The sequence below is a fragment of the Bombina bombina genome, chromosome 1 (genome assembly GCF_027579735.1).
Source record: "Bombina bombina isolate aBomBom1 chromosome 1, aBomBom1.pri, whole genome shotgun sequence".
Lineage (NCBI taxonomy): Eukaryota > Metazoa > Chordata > Amphibia > Anura > Bombinatoridae > Bombina > Bombina bombina.
Genome location: NC_069499.1, coordinates 871,976,095 through 871,992,752, shown reverse-complemented (window position 1 = coordinate 871,992,752; position 16,658 = coordinate 871,976,095). Strand labels below are relative to the sequence as shown.

General features: G+C 38.6%; 1 protein-coding gene across 1 annotated transcript in view; it reads right to left on the bottom strand.

Moving 5' to 3' along the window:
* PLA2G15 (phospholipase A2 group XV) overlaps window positions 1-6,864 on the bottom strand; it is a 46,544-nt gene extending 39,680 nt beyond the window's left edge. Inside the window, exons 1-2 of the mRNA XM_053699532.1 lie at window positions 6,363-6,864; window positions 3,750-3,906 (exon numbers count right to left, since the gene is read on the bottom strand). Of these exons, the coding sequence (XP_053555507.1) occupies window positions 3,750-3,906; window positions 6,363-6,507 (302 nt within the window). The 5' untranslated portion in view covers window positions 6,508-6,864. The remainder of the gene's footprint in view (window positions 1-3,749; window positions 3,907-6,362) is intronic.
* Between the last annotated feature and the right edge of the window lie 9,794 nt (window positions 6,865-16,658).

Here is a 16,658-nt window from a genome sequence, read left to right as displayed (position 1 = left end):
TATTAAAAACCGGGAACTAATTCATCAAAATGGACCTTTACTTGAAGCTTCATGCAGTTGCTACTTAATTTGTATTTGTTAGGATTAAACACGCTTATAAAGAATTTGTTTAATATAACGCCCTAAAAAATACAAGTATTTTAACATTATAAAAGAATATTTCTTTAAGACTGATTTTTCATTTCAAAGTTCAAACACTTGCAGAAATATATTAGCAATTAGTTTGAAATACTGCATTGACGTGTGCATGTACTGAGGAAACAGAGTCCTTTCCTTGCTAAACCGTGTCACTAACCGTCTCTCTCATATCTCATCTTGGATGTCCTCTCACTACCTCAAGCTAAATCTCTACAAAACTGAGCTCCTTATATTCCCCCTCCTTATTCAAAAATCTCCAGCCCCCATTTCTCTATAACTGTTGATAACTCCATCATTACCCCAGCCCCACATGCCCGATGTCTTGGGGTCACACTTGACTCAGATCTCTCTCTCACTCTCCTCACATTCAGTCCTTGGCTAAAGCCTGCCGCTTCCACCTTAACCCCTTAAGGACAAGGCCATTTTTCAATTTCTTTCCCTTAAGGACCAGGGCTATTTTTACATTTCTGCTGTGTTTGTGTTTAGCTGTAATTTTCCTCTTACTCATTTACTGTACCCACACATATTATGTACAGTTTTTCTCACCATTAAATGGACTTTCTAAAGATACCATTATTTTCATCAGATCTTATAATTTACTATAAACATTTTTTTATAAAAAAAAAACAAAAAACTTTTTCTAACTTTGACCCCAAAAATATGTTACACATCTACAACCACCAAAAAACACCCATGCTAAATAGTTTCTAAATTTTGTCCTGAGTTTAGAAATACCCAATGTTTACATGTTCTTTGCAAGTTATAGGGCAATAAGTACAAGTAGCACTTTGCTATTTCCAAACCACTTTTTTTCCAAATTAGCGCTAGTTACTATATATATATATATATATTTTTTAGAAGACATCCCAAAGTACTGATCTAGGCCCATTTTGGTATATTTCATGCCACCATTTCACCGCCAAATGAGATCAAATAAAGAAAAAAATTCACTTTTTCATAATTTTTTTCACAAACTTTAGGTTTCTCACTGAAATTATTTGCAAACAACTTGTGCAATTATGGCATAAATGGTTGTAAACGCTTCTCTGGGATCCCCTTTGTTCATAAATAGCAGACATATATGGCTTTGGCGTTGCTTTTTGGTAATTAGAAGGCCGCTAAATGCCACTGCGCACCACACATGTATTATGCCCAGCAGTGAAGGGGTTAATTAGGGAGCATGTAGGGAGCTTCTAGGGTTAATTTTAGCTTTAGTGTAGTAGACAACCCCAAGTATTGATCTAGGCCCATCTTGGTATATTTCATGCCACCATTTCACCGCCAAATGCGATCAAATAAAAAAAATAAAAAAAAATGTAAACATTTTTCACAATTTTAAGTTTCTCACTGAAATTATTTACAAACAACTTGTGCAATTATGGCATAAATGGTTGTAAATGCTTCTCTGTGATCCCCTTTGTTCAGAAATAGACATTTATGGCTTTTGTGTTGCTTTTTGGTAATTAGAAGGCCGCTAAATGCTGCTGCGCATCACACGTGTATTATGCCCAGCAGTGCAGGGGTTAATTAGATAGCTTGTAGGGAGCTTGCAGGGTTAATTTTAGCTTTAGTGTAGAGATCAACCTCCAACCTGACACATCAGAACCCCTGATCCCTCCCAAACAGCTCTCTTCCCTCCCCCACCCCACAATTGTCCCCGCCATCTTAAGTACTGGCAGAAAGTCTGCCAGTACTAAAATAAAAGGCTTTTTTTTTTTTATGAATTTATTTAAAAAAAAAAAAAAAAAAAATAATATAATATATATATAGAGATAGAGAGATAGATATATATAGAGATAGAGATATATATCTATCTATATCTGTTTAGCTGTGATGGACCCCCCCCCCCTTAGCCCCCAACCTCTCTGATCCCCCCCCCCAAACAGCTCTATAACCCTTGCCCACAACCCATTTGCTGCCATCTTGGGTACTGGCAGCTGTCTGCCAGTACCCAATTTGCTTCCCAAAAATGTTTTTTTTATTTTATTTTATTTTATGCAATTACATTTTTTCTGTAGTGTAGCTGCCCCCCCTCAATACCCTCTTCCCTCTCCCCCTCCCAGATCCTTTTGACAGTTATTTCCCCCCCCCCCCCTCCCTTTCCCTCTCTCCCATTCATTCAATAATTGGTGGCAGTGGCTGTTACACACGCGCGCTCCCGGCAGCCCACAGCACGCTCCCGGCGTGCATATTGCACATTCAGGAACCGGATGCCGGGTAGCGATGGGCCGCCCACCCGCCTCCCTGCAGCTGCTCCCACCCACCAACGATCGGGCCCATCGCTACCGGTGCAGAGAGGGCCACAGAGTGGCTCTCTCTGCATCGGTTTTGGAAAAAAGTTATTGCAGTGATGCCTCAATATCGAGGCATCACAGCAATACCTTGAAAGTGGCTGGAAGCAATCAGGATCGCTTCCAGCCGCTTTAAACCCTGATGTCGTACAGGGTACGTCGCTGGTCTTTAAAGACAAGGTTGTGTGCGACGTACCCTGTACGACATGCGTCGTTAAAGGGTTAAAAACCCCATCTCTAAAATTAGACACAGCTAAGATTTTAATCCACTCTCTCATCCTTTCCCGCCTCGACTACTACAACTCCATCCTCTCTGGTCTCCCTAGCTACCGCCTAGCTCCTTTACAATCCATAATGAATGCCTCTGCCAGGCTCATCTTCCTTACACTTTGCTCTTCATCTGCTGCACCTCTCTGCCAATCCCTTCACTGGCTTCCTCTTGCCTCCAGGATTAAACACAAAATTCTGACTGACACACAAATCCCTCAACTGCACTGCTCCTCTCTACATCTCAGACCTGGTCTCCAAATACTCTTCCTCCCGTCCCCTTCGCTCATGATCTCCTACTCTCCTCCTCTCTTGTTATCTCATCACACTCCCGTTTACAGGACTTCTCCAGACTGGCTCCCATCTTATGGAACTCTCTGCCTTGCTCCACAAGACTCTCCCCTAGTTTTGAAAGCTTCAAGCACTCCCTGAAGACTCTACTATTCAGGGATGCATACAACCTACACTAACCTTCCTATCTCCCCTGCTATCCCCTTAAACCCCATAGCATGAAAGACTATGAGCCCAGCTGTTTGTAGTTCACATTCATAAGAGCCGACTACAACAGTGCAACTCTCGGCAGGGCCCTCTACCCACTTGACCAGAGTAAATGTTATTTTGTATACCGCATATGTTCATAGCGCTGCGGAATCTGTTGGCGCTCTACAAATACCCAATATTATTATTAATAATAATAATAATAATAATAATAATAATAACTAAACTACACCAGTATATTGATTTTTAACATCATCTGAACTACCAGCCAACACAAATAATGATTTTCAAATTCAAAACAGAAAGACACATGAATACTTACATTCAGCATTGAAATGCATCAATACATGTATGTAAAATATTTTTACTACAAGCATTTCTAAGTATATTTATTTGTATTGGAAATAATGTATTGTGCCTCCCAGGGTTCTGCAGCCATTGCATTTGAAATGGAAAAAAAGCTGCAAATATTTATTTATAGAGCAGTGTATTCATAATATTTTTGGAATCTGCAACTATAGAAACTTAGTATGTATGACCTGTAATAGCACTCACCTAATGTTATCAATCCAGCAATCAATCACCAGAGGCAGCAGCAATTCAAGGTTCAGCCACAGAGTGAAATAATAATCTGTTTTCTTTGAGCACATGTAGTGTACAACTGATGGTTTATCCAGCTTTGCCTCTATTTGATTTCCAAGATCTCCAGGTACTGTTGGAGAAGAAGCATGTGAATGAAAGGGAACAGTCAGAATGCACATAAACTGGTGAATACAACTGCAGATAAGAAATGGAGAAGGACTCAGAAACTGTCATGTGCTATCCATGGCATAAACTAGCATACAATACCACCTGTAAATGAAAAAAAAACTATGATCCTCAGCAGTTTTATTTTATATTGCAATGGTCATGTTGCATGTGCCACACAAACACATATTACTTTCCATGAGAGAAAAAATAAATAAAAAGAGTGTTACCATTACTGTGAAGGCAAAACAATATGCATAAAATGATACTTATATAGATAAGCTCCATTCAAGTTTCATTATACTGGTAAAATGCTTTTAAGTATGTTTTGGAAGCCTGTACTCAGACTTTTCTGTCCTGTCTGCATTGGGACACATTTATTCCAGGATACCATAAGGGGTGGGTGACTGAAGGCATAAGATATCCCAATTTATTGCAGGACACCATATGGGGTTGGTGACTGAAGGCATAAAATATCCCAATTTATTGCAGGACACCATATGGGAAGGGTTACTGAAGGCATAAGGTATGCCAATACAATATTGTAACGGATATCAATGTAAGACAGTCCATCCATGAAAAGTTAAATTTACAGAATGATTTCTTATGGTAGAAGGAAAAAAGCCCTTTGAAACCATCCTATACATATATTGTGCCATTCCCCCGGGGGACCCATCCATTTCTTGGATGGGCTGTCTATGACCATCTGGAAAGGACTTTGTATTGTTTAGACAGGGATAAGTGTTTTTCTTTGTAAAACAGCTCATATGATATTATGCTATGAACAGGCTCAGTGCAACAAGAAAACATGTATACACTTACAAGAGGAAATAATGTATGTGTTTTAGCTGGGGGGAAAAAGCTAAACTGATTCAACTACATAATTTCCTATTTTCCTCAAAATCACTGCTAGAATGCATCCCTCAAATATTTTAAAGAACTCAACTCCTTGACAACAGCAATGCAATCAGATGTTTTGGCAAACTCTGGAAACCGAAGAGTTAAGTTATAAAATATTGCACACACTGATACAGAAAGTTATGCTTGAATGTTTACAATTTATTCATGTAAATACATTCACCAATACAGCATTTGTCATTCTACACCTGCCAAGAATTTGAAAATTGGTATTGAAAGGATTATGTATCCAACATCAACAAAATAAACAAATGGAAGGGGTGAGGGTCTGGGTGGTATCAGATTACAGCCAATCATAAGACAGTACTGCTTTGCTACATCACATGACTCATCACATTCATGTTATACACAAATGGCATGAGATGTTACTGCTACACTGCCTGGGAAACAGGGAGGCCTTTCTGTGTTATGTAGCATTCTAAGAACTGATCTTAAAAAAACTCTCAGCAGGTTTACTACACACTGTCAGCACATAATAGCCCAAGGCTTCCTTGTTTTCATTTCTTGTGTCTAGTTAGCAGTCACATGAGATTTTAGTTAATAATTACCACAACCTGTTCTTTCCATCTCTCGTTGATCCTCCCATCATCCCTGGGAGATGGTTTATAGTTCGTTATGGGTCATTTGATTTAGATCACGATTTAAAATTGATTTTAAGTAGAAATAAAAAGCATAAGCTTGGTTGCTCATAAATGTGTAGTCATAAAACAAAGTGAGCAAGTATTACTATACACCAATGTATATTAAAGATAGAAATCAAACAGGTTACTTATGAATCAGAAACCATATTTAGATGTGGATTACCTGAAGGTAAGGAAATACAAGATTATGAGCTATGCATTTCTGACACATACAAGATTCCTGATAAACAAGTTTATCATTCTATAACGAGATCTCTACGAACCTGCATTATTTTGCTTAACCCCTACATAACCAGAGCAGTGCTGGCATCGTCACCAAGAGGTAAAATGTGATTATATATCAATCCCTAACACCCTTACCCTAGTAACCCTGATAATAGTCTAGTAGTAAACAAGGAGGTACAAACGCAAAACACTCGTAAACATGGTTGCGATTGCATTGTTATCAAGTGAAATATTATCTTTATGAGGGACTGAGCATTCTAGAGAACAGCTGGTCTCATAATATGCTGTATTCATGTTCTAAGCAGCCCCTCTATTTACAGGATTCATGTTCTAAGCAGCCCCTCTATTTACAGGATATCAGTCCATGCCCTACCTACATAGATGCGGTTTAACTTACTAGTCACATAATGGAACTGTAAGGTGTGTTTATCTAGCATTATATTGGTCGTAGCTCGGCAATTACACAATAGTTAATAATAAAATTTGCTGCCAGATTCCATATTTAGCTCATTATATCAGACAAGATCCGGCTGAATTGCTATGGAACTTGATGAGTGACAACATCAAACAAACGAGCGTTAGTATTAACCCCATTGTAATGTTACCCACTATACTGAGATACAAATTAAGGACTCACCTAGCACCACTGGCGGACCCGGGGAACACCCGGACATGCCACACGTAGGACCACGGTAAGGCAGCGAAAGGATGCTAGGAGGGAAGAGCAGGAGGAAGACATAGAAAAGCTGGTAGAGCCGCAGGGACCTGACTCCTGGAAACATGTCTAACCGAGCATAACGTCAGTGAAAGGCAAGGAGACGGGGCTGGGGCAGTAAAAAAAAGAGCAGAGAGTAAAGAGACGAATAGATTAGTGTGAGGGGTCTTGGGACAATAATGTGAGGGTAACTCCGTACAGACAAACTGGAAGGGACAAGAGTTTGAAAAGATACAGTAAGAATAGGGGGATAAAACAAAAGGAATTTGGACGGGACAAGAGTTAATAGGAACAAACAAGAGTATGAGAGGTATAAGCTCTAGGATCTCAGACACCGATATATAACTGACTCCTTGCACTACGACTCTTGCGCAATTATGTCCTTAATCGCACGCCGTATTCTGACCTAGAGACACCCGGCAAACCTGTGAGCATAAGATCAGAGCAGTCAAGTACCGCACACTTCTTTCCTAGTAACATTTATTACAAAGCAACTAGACGATTGCTAATGTCTGTAATATATTCAAGGAAACTCCACCTATTACACCCATCCATCAGCTCTTAGCAATATAGACCCTCCCCTATGAGCATAATGATTTGTGTATTGAATTTGTTTGCTGCCGCTCGTTAACAGAAGCGGATATTATTGCGCTGATTAGGGAAAGGGAATTACATTCCCTCTTGCGTGTAGAAAACACATAAGGCTGTGAGATAAGATGTTATACGTTGTCGAAAATAACATGTTACGCGTCCATTATGATTGTTTGTGTCATTGTTTGACAACATGTCCTCACGATAACCTCTAACAGTGAATATGTCATGGGGCGCCGTAAGACATGAAGCATTTCGAAACTGCTCGCTAAATGACTTCTGAAATGTCAAGTAAGGTGACATGCAGAATATATTTTGTTAGCAGTTTAATATACTTACCGCCGTATGCTGCTGCAATGTGCTTATTTTAAAGGGATATAAAACCCATTTTTTTGTATCTTTTATGATTCAGATAGAGCATGCAGTTTAAAGCAACGTTCTAATTTACTCCTATTATAATTTTTTTTTCTTTGTTCTCTTGGTATCTTTATTTGAAAAGGCAGGAATGTAAGCTTAGGAACCGGCCCATTTTTGGTTTAGCACCAGGGTTGTGCTTGCTGATTGGTGGCTAAATGTAGAGAGTAGAATGGAAGAGGACCTTAAAGAAACAGTCTACTCCAGATTTTTTGTTGTTAAAAAATATAGTTAATCCCTTTATTACCAATTCCACAGTTTTGCATAACCCACACGGTTATATTAATGTACTGTTTACCTCTGTGATTACCTTGTATCTAAGCCTTTGCAGGCTCAGATCTCAGTTCTTTTGACAGACTTGCATTTCAGACAATTAGTGCTGACTCATAAATAACTCCATGAAAGTGAGCACAATGTTATCTAATATGACGCATATGAACAAGCACTGTCTGCCTGTGAAAAGATAATACAATGCAGATAAGAGGCGGCTTTCAAGGGTTTAGAAATTAGCATATGAGCCTACCTAGGTTTAACCTTTAACAAAGAATACCAAAAGACCAAACACATTTGATAAAAGTAAATTGGAAAGTTGTTTAATATTGCATGCTCTGTCTAAATCATAAATAATAATAAAGTAATATACTCATGTTCCCAGGCTAACTATGGAAATAAACTAATGCTTGCTTATTCTGTGTGTTGGCCTTGAAAGAACAGTTACAATATTAAAATATATTAAAACTGTTTTTTGCTTGCAGAAAAAAAAAACTTATACTCATGTTCCCAGGCTAGCATGTTTACTAGAAAAATCCGGATACCATATAAGTGTGGTATAATACTTGTAGTAGTTGTTGTTTGCTGTCCTGTCAAACAATCTTAATGTACGTGCATGAGCCTTAGCAAATATCTACAGCTTTGTGATCTTGGAGAAATAAAAATGATGATACTAGAAATTGCTGGGTAGTGGCAGACACTTCGAGCTGCTCACGGTATAAAAACGAGCTAGCCCCTTATTTCAGTTCTTTTGACAGACTTGCATTTTAGCCAATCAGTGCTGACTCATAAATAACTCCACGGGAGTGAGTACAGTGTTACATGAACTAGCGCTTTCTAGCTGTGAAAATCTATCAATGCACTGAGATAAGAGGCAGCCTTCAAGGGCTTAGAAATTAGCATACAAGCCTACCTCAGTTTAGCTTTCAGCAAAGAATACCAAGAGTTAAAAAAAACTAATTTGATGATAAAAGTAAAAGGGCAAGTTGTTTAAAACTGCATGCCCTATCCAAATCAGGAAAGTTTAATTTTGACTACACTGTCCCTTTAAGTTATAGGTGGAGCAGGGGTGAGCATACTGCTCAGGTAGCGCAGGAGTTTTTCTGAAAAGTGGTTATAGGTAAGGCAAGAGAGGTGAAGAAAATGTCTAGAGTCAAGAGAGAGCCAGTTTAGTTCTTTTAACATATCACATTGATGAGCTTCGTAATCACATTGCAGGATAAATCAGCATAACGACTTATAGAGAGTTGCAAGTTTACTGAGATGGATCTGAGGCGCAGACAAACAACATCCTGTAAGCAATTGCCGGGATCAGCATTTGTTGTAAAATACGTTTCCTAGCCTCAAGATTTAGACAGAATTTATTTCTAAAAAGGGCTCTAATTTTAGGGTACAGTTTGGACAATAGTTGGTTAATATGAGGTACAAACGACAGGTTAGGATCAAGCCTAATACCGAGATACTTATAGGAGTTGACAGGGACCAGCCTACAGTTTGATAATGTAATTATGTTTAGCTCTGCGTTATTTGATTTTTTTAAATTCGTCCCAAAAACCACGGTTACTGTTTTGTCAGTGTTTAGTAAACAGTTTATTTTTACAGATCCATCTTTCAACCTCTGAAAAATCCTGCTGCAACACAGCATATATTATAGTGTCATTCGCATACGTGTACAGTTGAGGTTTTGCAAACTAACGGAAGATCATTTATGAATATGGAGAACAAGAGGAACCCTAGGGTATACCGCACATTGCTTTGAGACAGCCGGAAACATTGTTAGAAATAGACAAAAATTGAGATTTGTGTGATAAATAAGAGCAGAACCAATGTAAAGAGATATAAATGTAAAAATTGAAATGTGCATAGATACATTTCAATTTGAAATAGAAGCATGTTTGCAATATACTTCCATTAGCAAAAATGCTTCTAGTAAAAGCTATTACAGGTTTTCTGAAGCATACGCACATATGCTGTGAGGGCCCATGTACCAGTATGCAAACAGCGCACCTTCTCAAAGAGCTGGCAGTGGTTTGTATTGCTTCTGAAGTTGTAATTTGTGTCATACAAACCACTGCTAAGAAGGTGTAGCATCTGAATAATGGTTCACAAGACCTCACAGGACATGTGCGTATGCTGCAGAAAAAAAACTCATTTTATTTTACAAGAAGCATTTTTGCTAATGGAAGTATATTGCAAAAATGCTTATATTTGCAATTGGAGTGCACCCATGCACATTTAATTTTTGACCTTTCTATCCCTTTAACGATTTATAATTTAATCCCGAGGCCTTAAGCTTGCGTATTAAGATATCAGCAGTGGATAAAATACATTATTAATTGTGAGGGGGGATAGAAGTCTTGGTGAGTTCCCACACTTTTTTTTTTGTAGGACTTGACTACCACCTCAGCCATGTTTTCCTGGACACTTATTAGTTAAACATGCTGCAGGGTGTGCAGAGGGAAACATGAATTGCACTCCTGGACAACACACTAATAGCGATCCTAGACAGCACTATTCATGTTCCTCTCTGTATACCCTGCAGCATGTGTAACTCATAAGTGTCCAGGAAAACATGGCCGAGGTGGTAACCCTAGACTTGACCCCTGGGACTTTCAGTCATGAAATATAAATCCTTCCTGCTGAAAGTTGCAGCAAGTTTATGATGAGCTGAGTGCCTCTGGCAGCCCATAGCAAGACGCTATTTCCTCAATGAGGTGACGTTTTCACCTCATAGCAAATAGCATGCTAGCCATCTGGCATTTTGCTGATTGGCTAAGAGGCAGAAACGTTTCCTTATTGAAAAAAAATAGTGTTTTGCCATGGGAGGCCTGAAGTGCTCAGCTCGGCATAAACTCGCTGTAAAGAAACTTTCAGCATGAAGTATTTTTTACTTCATGACTGAAAGTCCCCTTTATTTGTAGCACTGGTAAATCCTAGTGTTTTAAAAACAGCTCCTACGTGCAAGAATAACTATAGAAAGCACAACTTTCACTTAGCATCATCAGGCTCAGCCTATTGATTCAGACCATAGGGAAGGGAGCTTGCCACATGAGCTGCTCATGTGCATACAAAGTTGCAAGGCAAATAAGATAAAAATAAAATATAGTAATAATTTAAAGGGACATGAAATCCCACATTTTTCTTTTATTATTCAGAGAGCGCATACAATTTTAAACTACTTTCCAATTTACTTCTATTGTCAAATTTGCTTTGTATCCTTTGTTGAAGGAGCAGTAATGCACTGATGGGAGCTAGCTGAACACAATAAGTGAGGCATATATGTGCAGGCACCAATTAGCAGCTAGCTCTCAGTAGCGCATCACTGCTCCTGGACCTACCTAGGTATGCTTTTCAACAAAGGATATCAAGAGAGTGGAGCAAATTAGATAATTGAAGTAAGCTGGAAAGTTGTTTAAAATTGCCAGTTCTCTTAGAATATTGAAGAAAAAAACTATTGCTTGCCATCTGAAATACAAATGGTTCCCATTCACATGCATTTTTCATGGATATTACAGATGAAGTCAGAGAAGAACAACTCTTTTGCAGCAGAAGTATGTATGTTTTAATAGAAAATATTAAACACCCTTTACTGTTCTCTAAATTTAGAGTAAGATTGAAGGTTTGTAGATATATTGAATTGTCTCCCAGCTGTACTATTAACGCCATGCAATATAAGCTAAACTATCCAGGCCAGTCTGCAATACTTGTTTTTTTTTAGGTCTCATGTTGTTTATTGCACAGGTTGTACAATGGTTTTTTACTGAATCAAGATTCTCAACAACATAGCTGGCCTATTAATGATTAAAAAAATATCTTATCAATGTTAAAAAATGATTAAAAGCACTCATCTGAGTTTTATACAATCCTCTAAGTTACTGGTCTTCTAATTTTGGAGATTTTTTAAACTCTAAACCATATTCACTAATATCTTGAATGCTGAAGCCTCATACCACACCTAACTTCAGCAACCCTGAGACGAGGAAGACAACACAGGTACATGTGTTATGCATAGCTTGGAAAGATGACTTGTTTGTTGTAGAGTCAAAAACAAACTACAATACAGCATGCAATGAGTTACAGCAAAGGATCTAAAGCATACAATACACAGGGGCCGATTTATCAAGGGCCGAATGGCCCCTGATGTGCCAGTTCCCGCACGAGCATTCAGGCTCGCCGGAAACAGCAATTATGAAGTAGCGGTCTTAAGACCACTACTCCTTAACTGGTCCGCTGCCTCTGAGACTGCGGACATCAATCCGCCCGATCCTATACGATCAGGTTGATTGACACCCCCTGCTGGGGCGGCATTGCACAGTTTACCAGAACTGCTTGTGCAATGTTAAATGCTGACAGCGTATGCTGTCGGCATTCAGCGATGTCTGTCGGACATGATACGCTACAGCGTATCATGTCGGACAGACATTGATAAATCGTCACCATTGTCTTTAGCAGTTGGATGCTGCTTCTATATACACTATGAGCCTCTCTCTCAAGTGGAGTGACGTGTGGGGACATATTAAACATATTAGAATTTTTCAGATTAGACCTGTTAATAAAAGATGGATGAATAAGGATACATCAAAGCATGTCATAGTTGGAGTGGTGGAACCAGGGCAGTTTCTCAAAATCAAGGGAAAATTATAGGAGGGACAGTGGGCAGACTTTTTCAACCAATGACAGTCCTGAAATATCCTGGAATGTTATGAGTTAAGTTTAAAGAGGCATAAAACACCTCTTTCTTTTGTATAAAAACTATGCTTTTCCTACGCTTCATAAGATGCCAAAAAGCATATACTATAACCAAGGTTATCTTCAAAATGCTGCATGGCAGGCGGCAAATATAGGCAACTTTTCAGCATTTCTAAGAAAACATTGATTACAGAATTTGCTTTATGGTTTAATGGACAGTATATGAGACAAGCACAAATGTTTTACACAAAAGCAAGAGGTGTTTAATGTCCTTTAAAGGGACTAGCAGAGATCTTTATTTTCCCCAGCGTCTGCTTCTTTTTAAAAATTTTGCAAACAGATTATTATAATTTATAGAAGACAGTATCACGGGATGGTGGAATAAGTAGTTGTTCATCTATATGAATAGATTTATTTTCCCTTAGACAATGAATACATACATACTAAAGACAGCACATGTGATTCCTAATTTCTTCGCATTACACTTCCGTAAGAGGAAATTCAGAGTTGTCTTGTCCGATGTTATGAAAAACACTGAACAAAGAGGCTAAAAAAATATATAAAAGACTATGTTGAAATAAATACTCTTAGAAGTTTAGTAACATATATCAGAATATGTTTAGAGTTCTTGTTTTGTTAGTAGCTGAAATGAATATATTTTTCATATAAATAAATCTATAACAGCTTCATGAATATAAACATATTTAAAATATTTAATCATCTAGATCATTGTACATTTGTGCAAATGGAGTGGTAGAGCCAAAGCACATACATTCAAATGAGATATTGTACAGTGTATAATAATACAGAACTGTAATAAAATAACTAAACATACAAATCAAAAATGGAGGGATAGAGATAATGGAGGGATAGAGATAGCTATTACCCTTTGAGGGCAGATAGCCAAAGCAAGAGTTAAAGGGACAGTCTAGTCTAAATGAAACTTTCATGATTCAGATAGAGCATGCAATTTTAAGCAACTTTCTAATATACTCCTATTATCAACTTTTCTTGATTCTCTTGGTATCTTTATATGAAAAAGCAAGAATGTATGCTTAAAAGACGGACCATTTTTGGTTCAGCACCTGGGTAGCGCTTGCTGATTGACTAGACTATCCCTTTAAGAGTTAAAAGGACATATACAGGCAGAAAGAAAATGCTCTACAGTATTAAAGCGTTTTTTGTCATGTAACTACCCTGCAAAGATGCTCTATCATTAAAGACTGGCGGCTCTCAAGATAAAACTTTCATGGAATGCACATGTCATTTGAAAATCCTACTTTTTTTAATCAAATTTACTTTGTTCTCTTAAGCACACCAGAAGCAACAATGCACTCATGGTAGCTACCTGCTATTTGGTGGCAACATACATATGCTTCTTGTCATTAGCTAACCAGAGGTGTTCAGCTGTGTGCCAGTAGTGCATTGCAATTCTGGAGCAGACTTTAACTATGTTTAACCCTTTAAATACACAGGGCTAATTTTCATTGAGGTGGTAACGTTTGAAAAATGGTGGTAAAAACATTTATCTCCACTAAAGTCTATGGAGATTTTCTATGTTACCACCAGTTTCCAAACTTTACCACTTCAATGGAAACTAGGCCACAGCTGTGTGCAAGAAATAAGGCAATAATAAAATGATGTAATGCATTTATGTCCTTTTAAAGCAGGGCATGGTAGATTGGGGCGATGAGCCATATTTTCACTCCCCACTCTGGGCAACCTCTCTACCTGGTGTTATGAAGTCAAGTTTATGAATAGATTTAGGTGTTAGAAGTTTGGATTCCTCACTAAAAAAAACAACAACAAAAAAACAGTTGTCAGTTGTGACATGGAACACTGTGGAAAACTGGAGAAGATTATCAGGCAAGAGGAATAGTTCAGGCACAATTGTTACCTGCCGTATTTTCCTGGGACAGTCCTAGTTTTTGGCTTCCTGTTCCATGGTGTAATTTGATCAACGTACATCTATGAATTTACAGATCACATTGAATAATAAAAAGTTCATATCTCTAAACCGTCCTGCAGGATTGTCACAGGTAGGATGGTCTGGCCTTCTATCCACCCTCAGCAGTTTATCGTCACATTTTAATGGACTGTGTAAGGCGCTTACTTAACTCCTTAACGACCAGCGATGTACCCTGTACATCACTGCCAGCGACAAGACCATGCTAATCAAGGATGCCTGCAGAAGGAAGGGAGGTCATAATAGCTTTGTCCTGCTGCTCGCAGCGAGACCCGTGCTATTATGGCCTGAAAAATCCTTAACGACCAGCGACGTACAGCGTACCTTGTAGTCATTAAGGGGTTAATTGCTCTGCTGCAAAGTCTCCCTGGCATAATTTTTAAAATGTTAACAGCTAAGGTAGAGTGAGAGTTTTCCCAAGTAGAGAGAGAGAGACAACTAAGGCAGACATGCAGAAAATAGTATGAAAATAAACAGAGTAAATACTGATTAGAGAATAGAGTAAATAAATGCAGCAGCGTAGGAAATAAAAATAGGGAAGAGGAACTGCACAGATAAAGGATACAGATTCCAATTCCAAAGTAAAAATTCCTAGTAAATATTATCCCTGCACTATTTATTTAGAGTAAATATTGCCTTTGGGTGTTACAACCCTGAGATAACAATGTTACATAATGTTAGCAAAATGATTCCATTCTGCTAATGCATTTCATGTTTTAAAAGGACATTGTACTTAACAGGCTGCCCCCTCCTCCCTCTGCCTTTACATCACTAACTTCCCAATATCAGGCATCAGCAAGTATAAGATGTAGCAGAAGGACAAAAAGGAGACAGCAGCATGCAGGGACATATGCCTGAGAGCTGGGGAAGGAGTTTGAAGGGAAAAAAGAATAACAAATAGCAGAGGGGGTCATCATCATCAACAATCTGTTTAAGGCACAGACCTCAAAATTGCATTCCACATACAGGCCTAGATTATAAGTGGAGCGCTTCTGATAGCACAGGGTGCGCTTTCCATATTGCTAGACAGCACTAAGATTAATGTGCAATTAGCTATTACAAGTCAACAGTAAAACAGAATTACTAGATATCCCTTTAGCCCATCCTATACTTTCAATGGAAAATGCAACCTCGCTAATCATCTCTCATATTACAAGTTGAAATTTATAGAACAGCACTAAAAAAGTTAGCGCAACCTGAGAAATTAAGTAAAGTGTTAGGGCTACAAGAAAAGTATAATAAAACAAAAGGTAAATCATATTAAAATATACAAAGTGTTTAAAAGAGATATATTAGGGTCAATTTAAAGTGCCGGGCAGACATGATTCGCTGTCCTTATTCACGAAGAAAAAGACAGCCCCTACTGGAGGGTTTGTGGATGATTCCCCATGAAACAGCATTGGCAACGTACTACTCCATGGCTTTATTCTTTATTATTTTAAATAGACTGCAGCACCAGAGTCTACAAGAACCTGGGTGACTATAGAGGAGTCCACTCATGAGAGGACAACCATGACCAATGGTTTCTCTTTTTGAGGTTCTGGGGACGAGCATAAACCACCCAAGGTCTGTACCTGACAGGACCTTAGGTGTGAGTGTTTCCATGACGTGTAGGACAAGACTTTAAAAGGTGGGCTTGTAGCTCACAATAGAGGCAGAACCCCTCCCTCCTCCTAAAGGCCCTCTCTGATGTGGAAAGGCACGTGAATCCCAGCTGCAGGTTCAACAGTACCTGGGGTCTCGGAACCATGAGGCATGGGAGGTGAGGGAGGAATGTGTGGGCACGAAAACGTAGGAGCCCACTCGACAGGAGGCTTCCACACACGCTCCTTGAAGGAGGGCCTCTCTCTTAATCTGATGTCAATTAGGATTAGAAAAGACACCAGGGCCTCAAGATCCTATGGTAAATCACTGGCAGCAATTTCATCTTTAATCACATCGGAAAGCCCATGAGCAAAGGCGGCAACAAGGGTTTCATTGTTCCAACCTACCTGCAATACATAAACTGTATTTCAGTTTAGTGATTTACCTTGGGTCATTGGATAGGATAGTATGTATCTATTCCTGATGTCAGGTACATAGTAATTGACTGAGTTGTAAATGTAGCTGATAGTAACCTCAGGGCAGTATGTAGGAACTGCACTGAATAATGTTCACTACCATAGCAGAATGATTGGTAAAAGTTTTGTGCATAATACAATTTGTATTTATGCAATCTGTCTTTGTTGATTGGGAGATTGCTGTATTGATTATTTGGAGCAGTATTATTATCATAATACTTTTGTTTA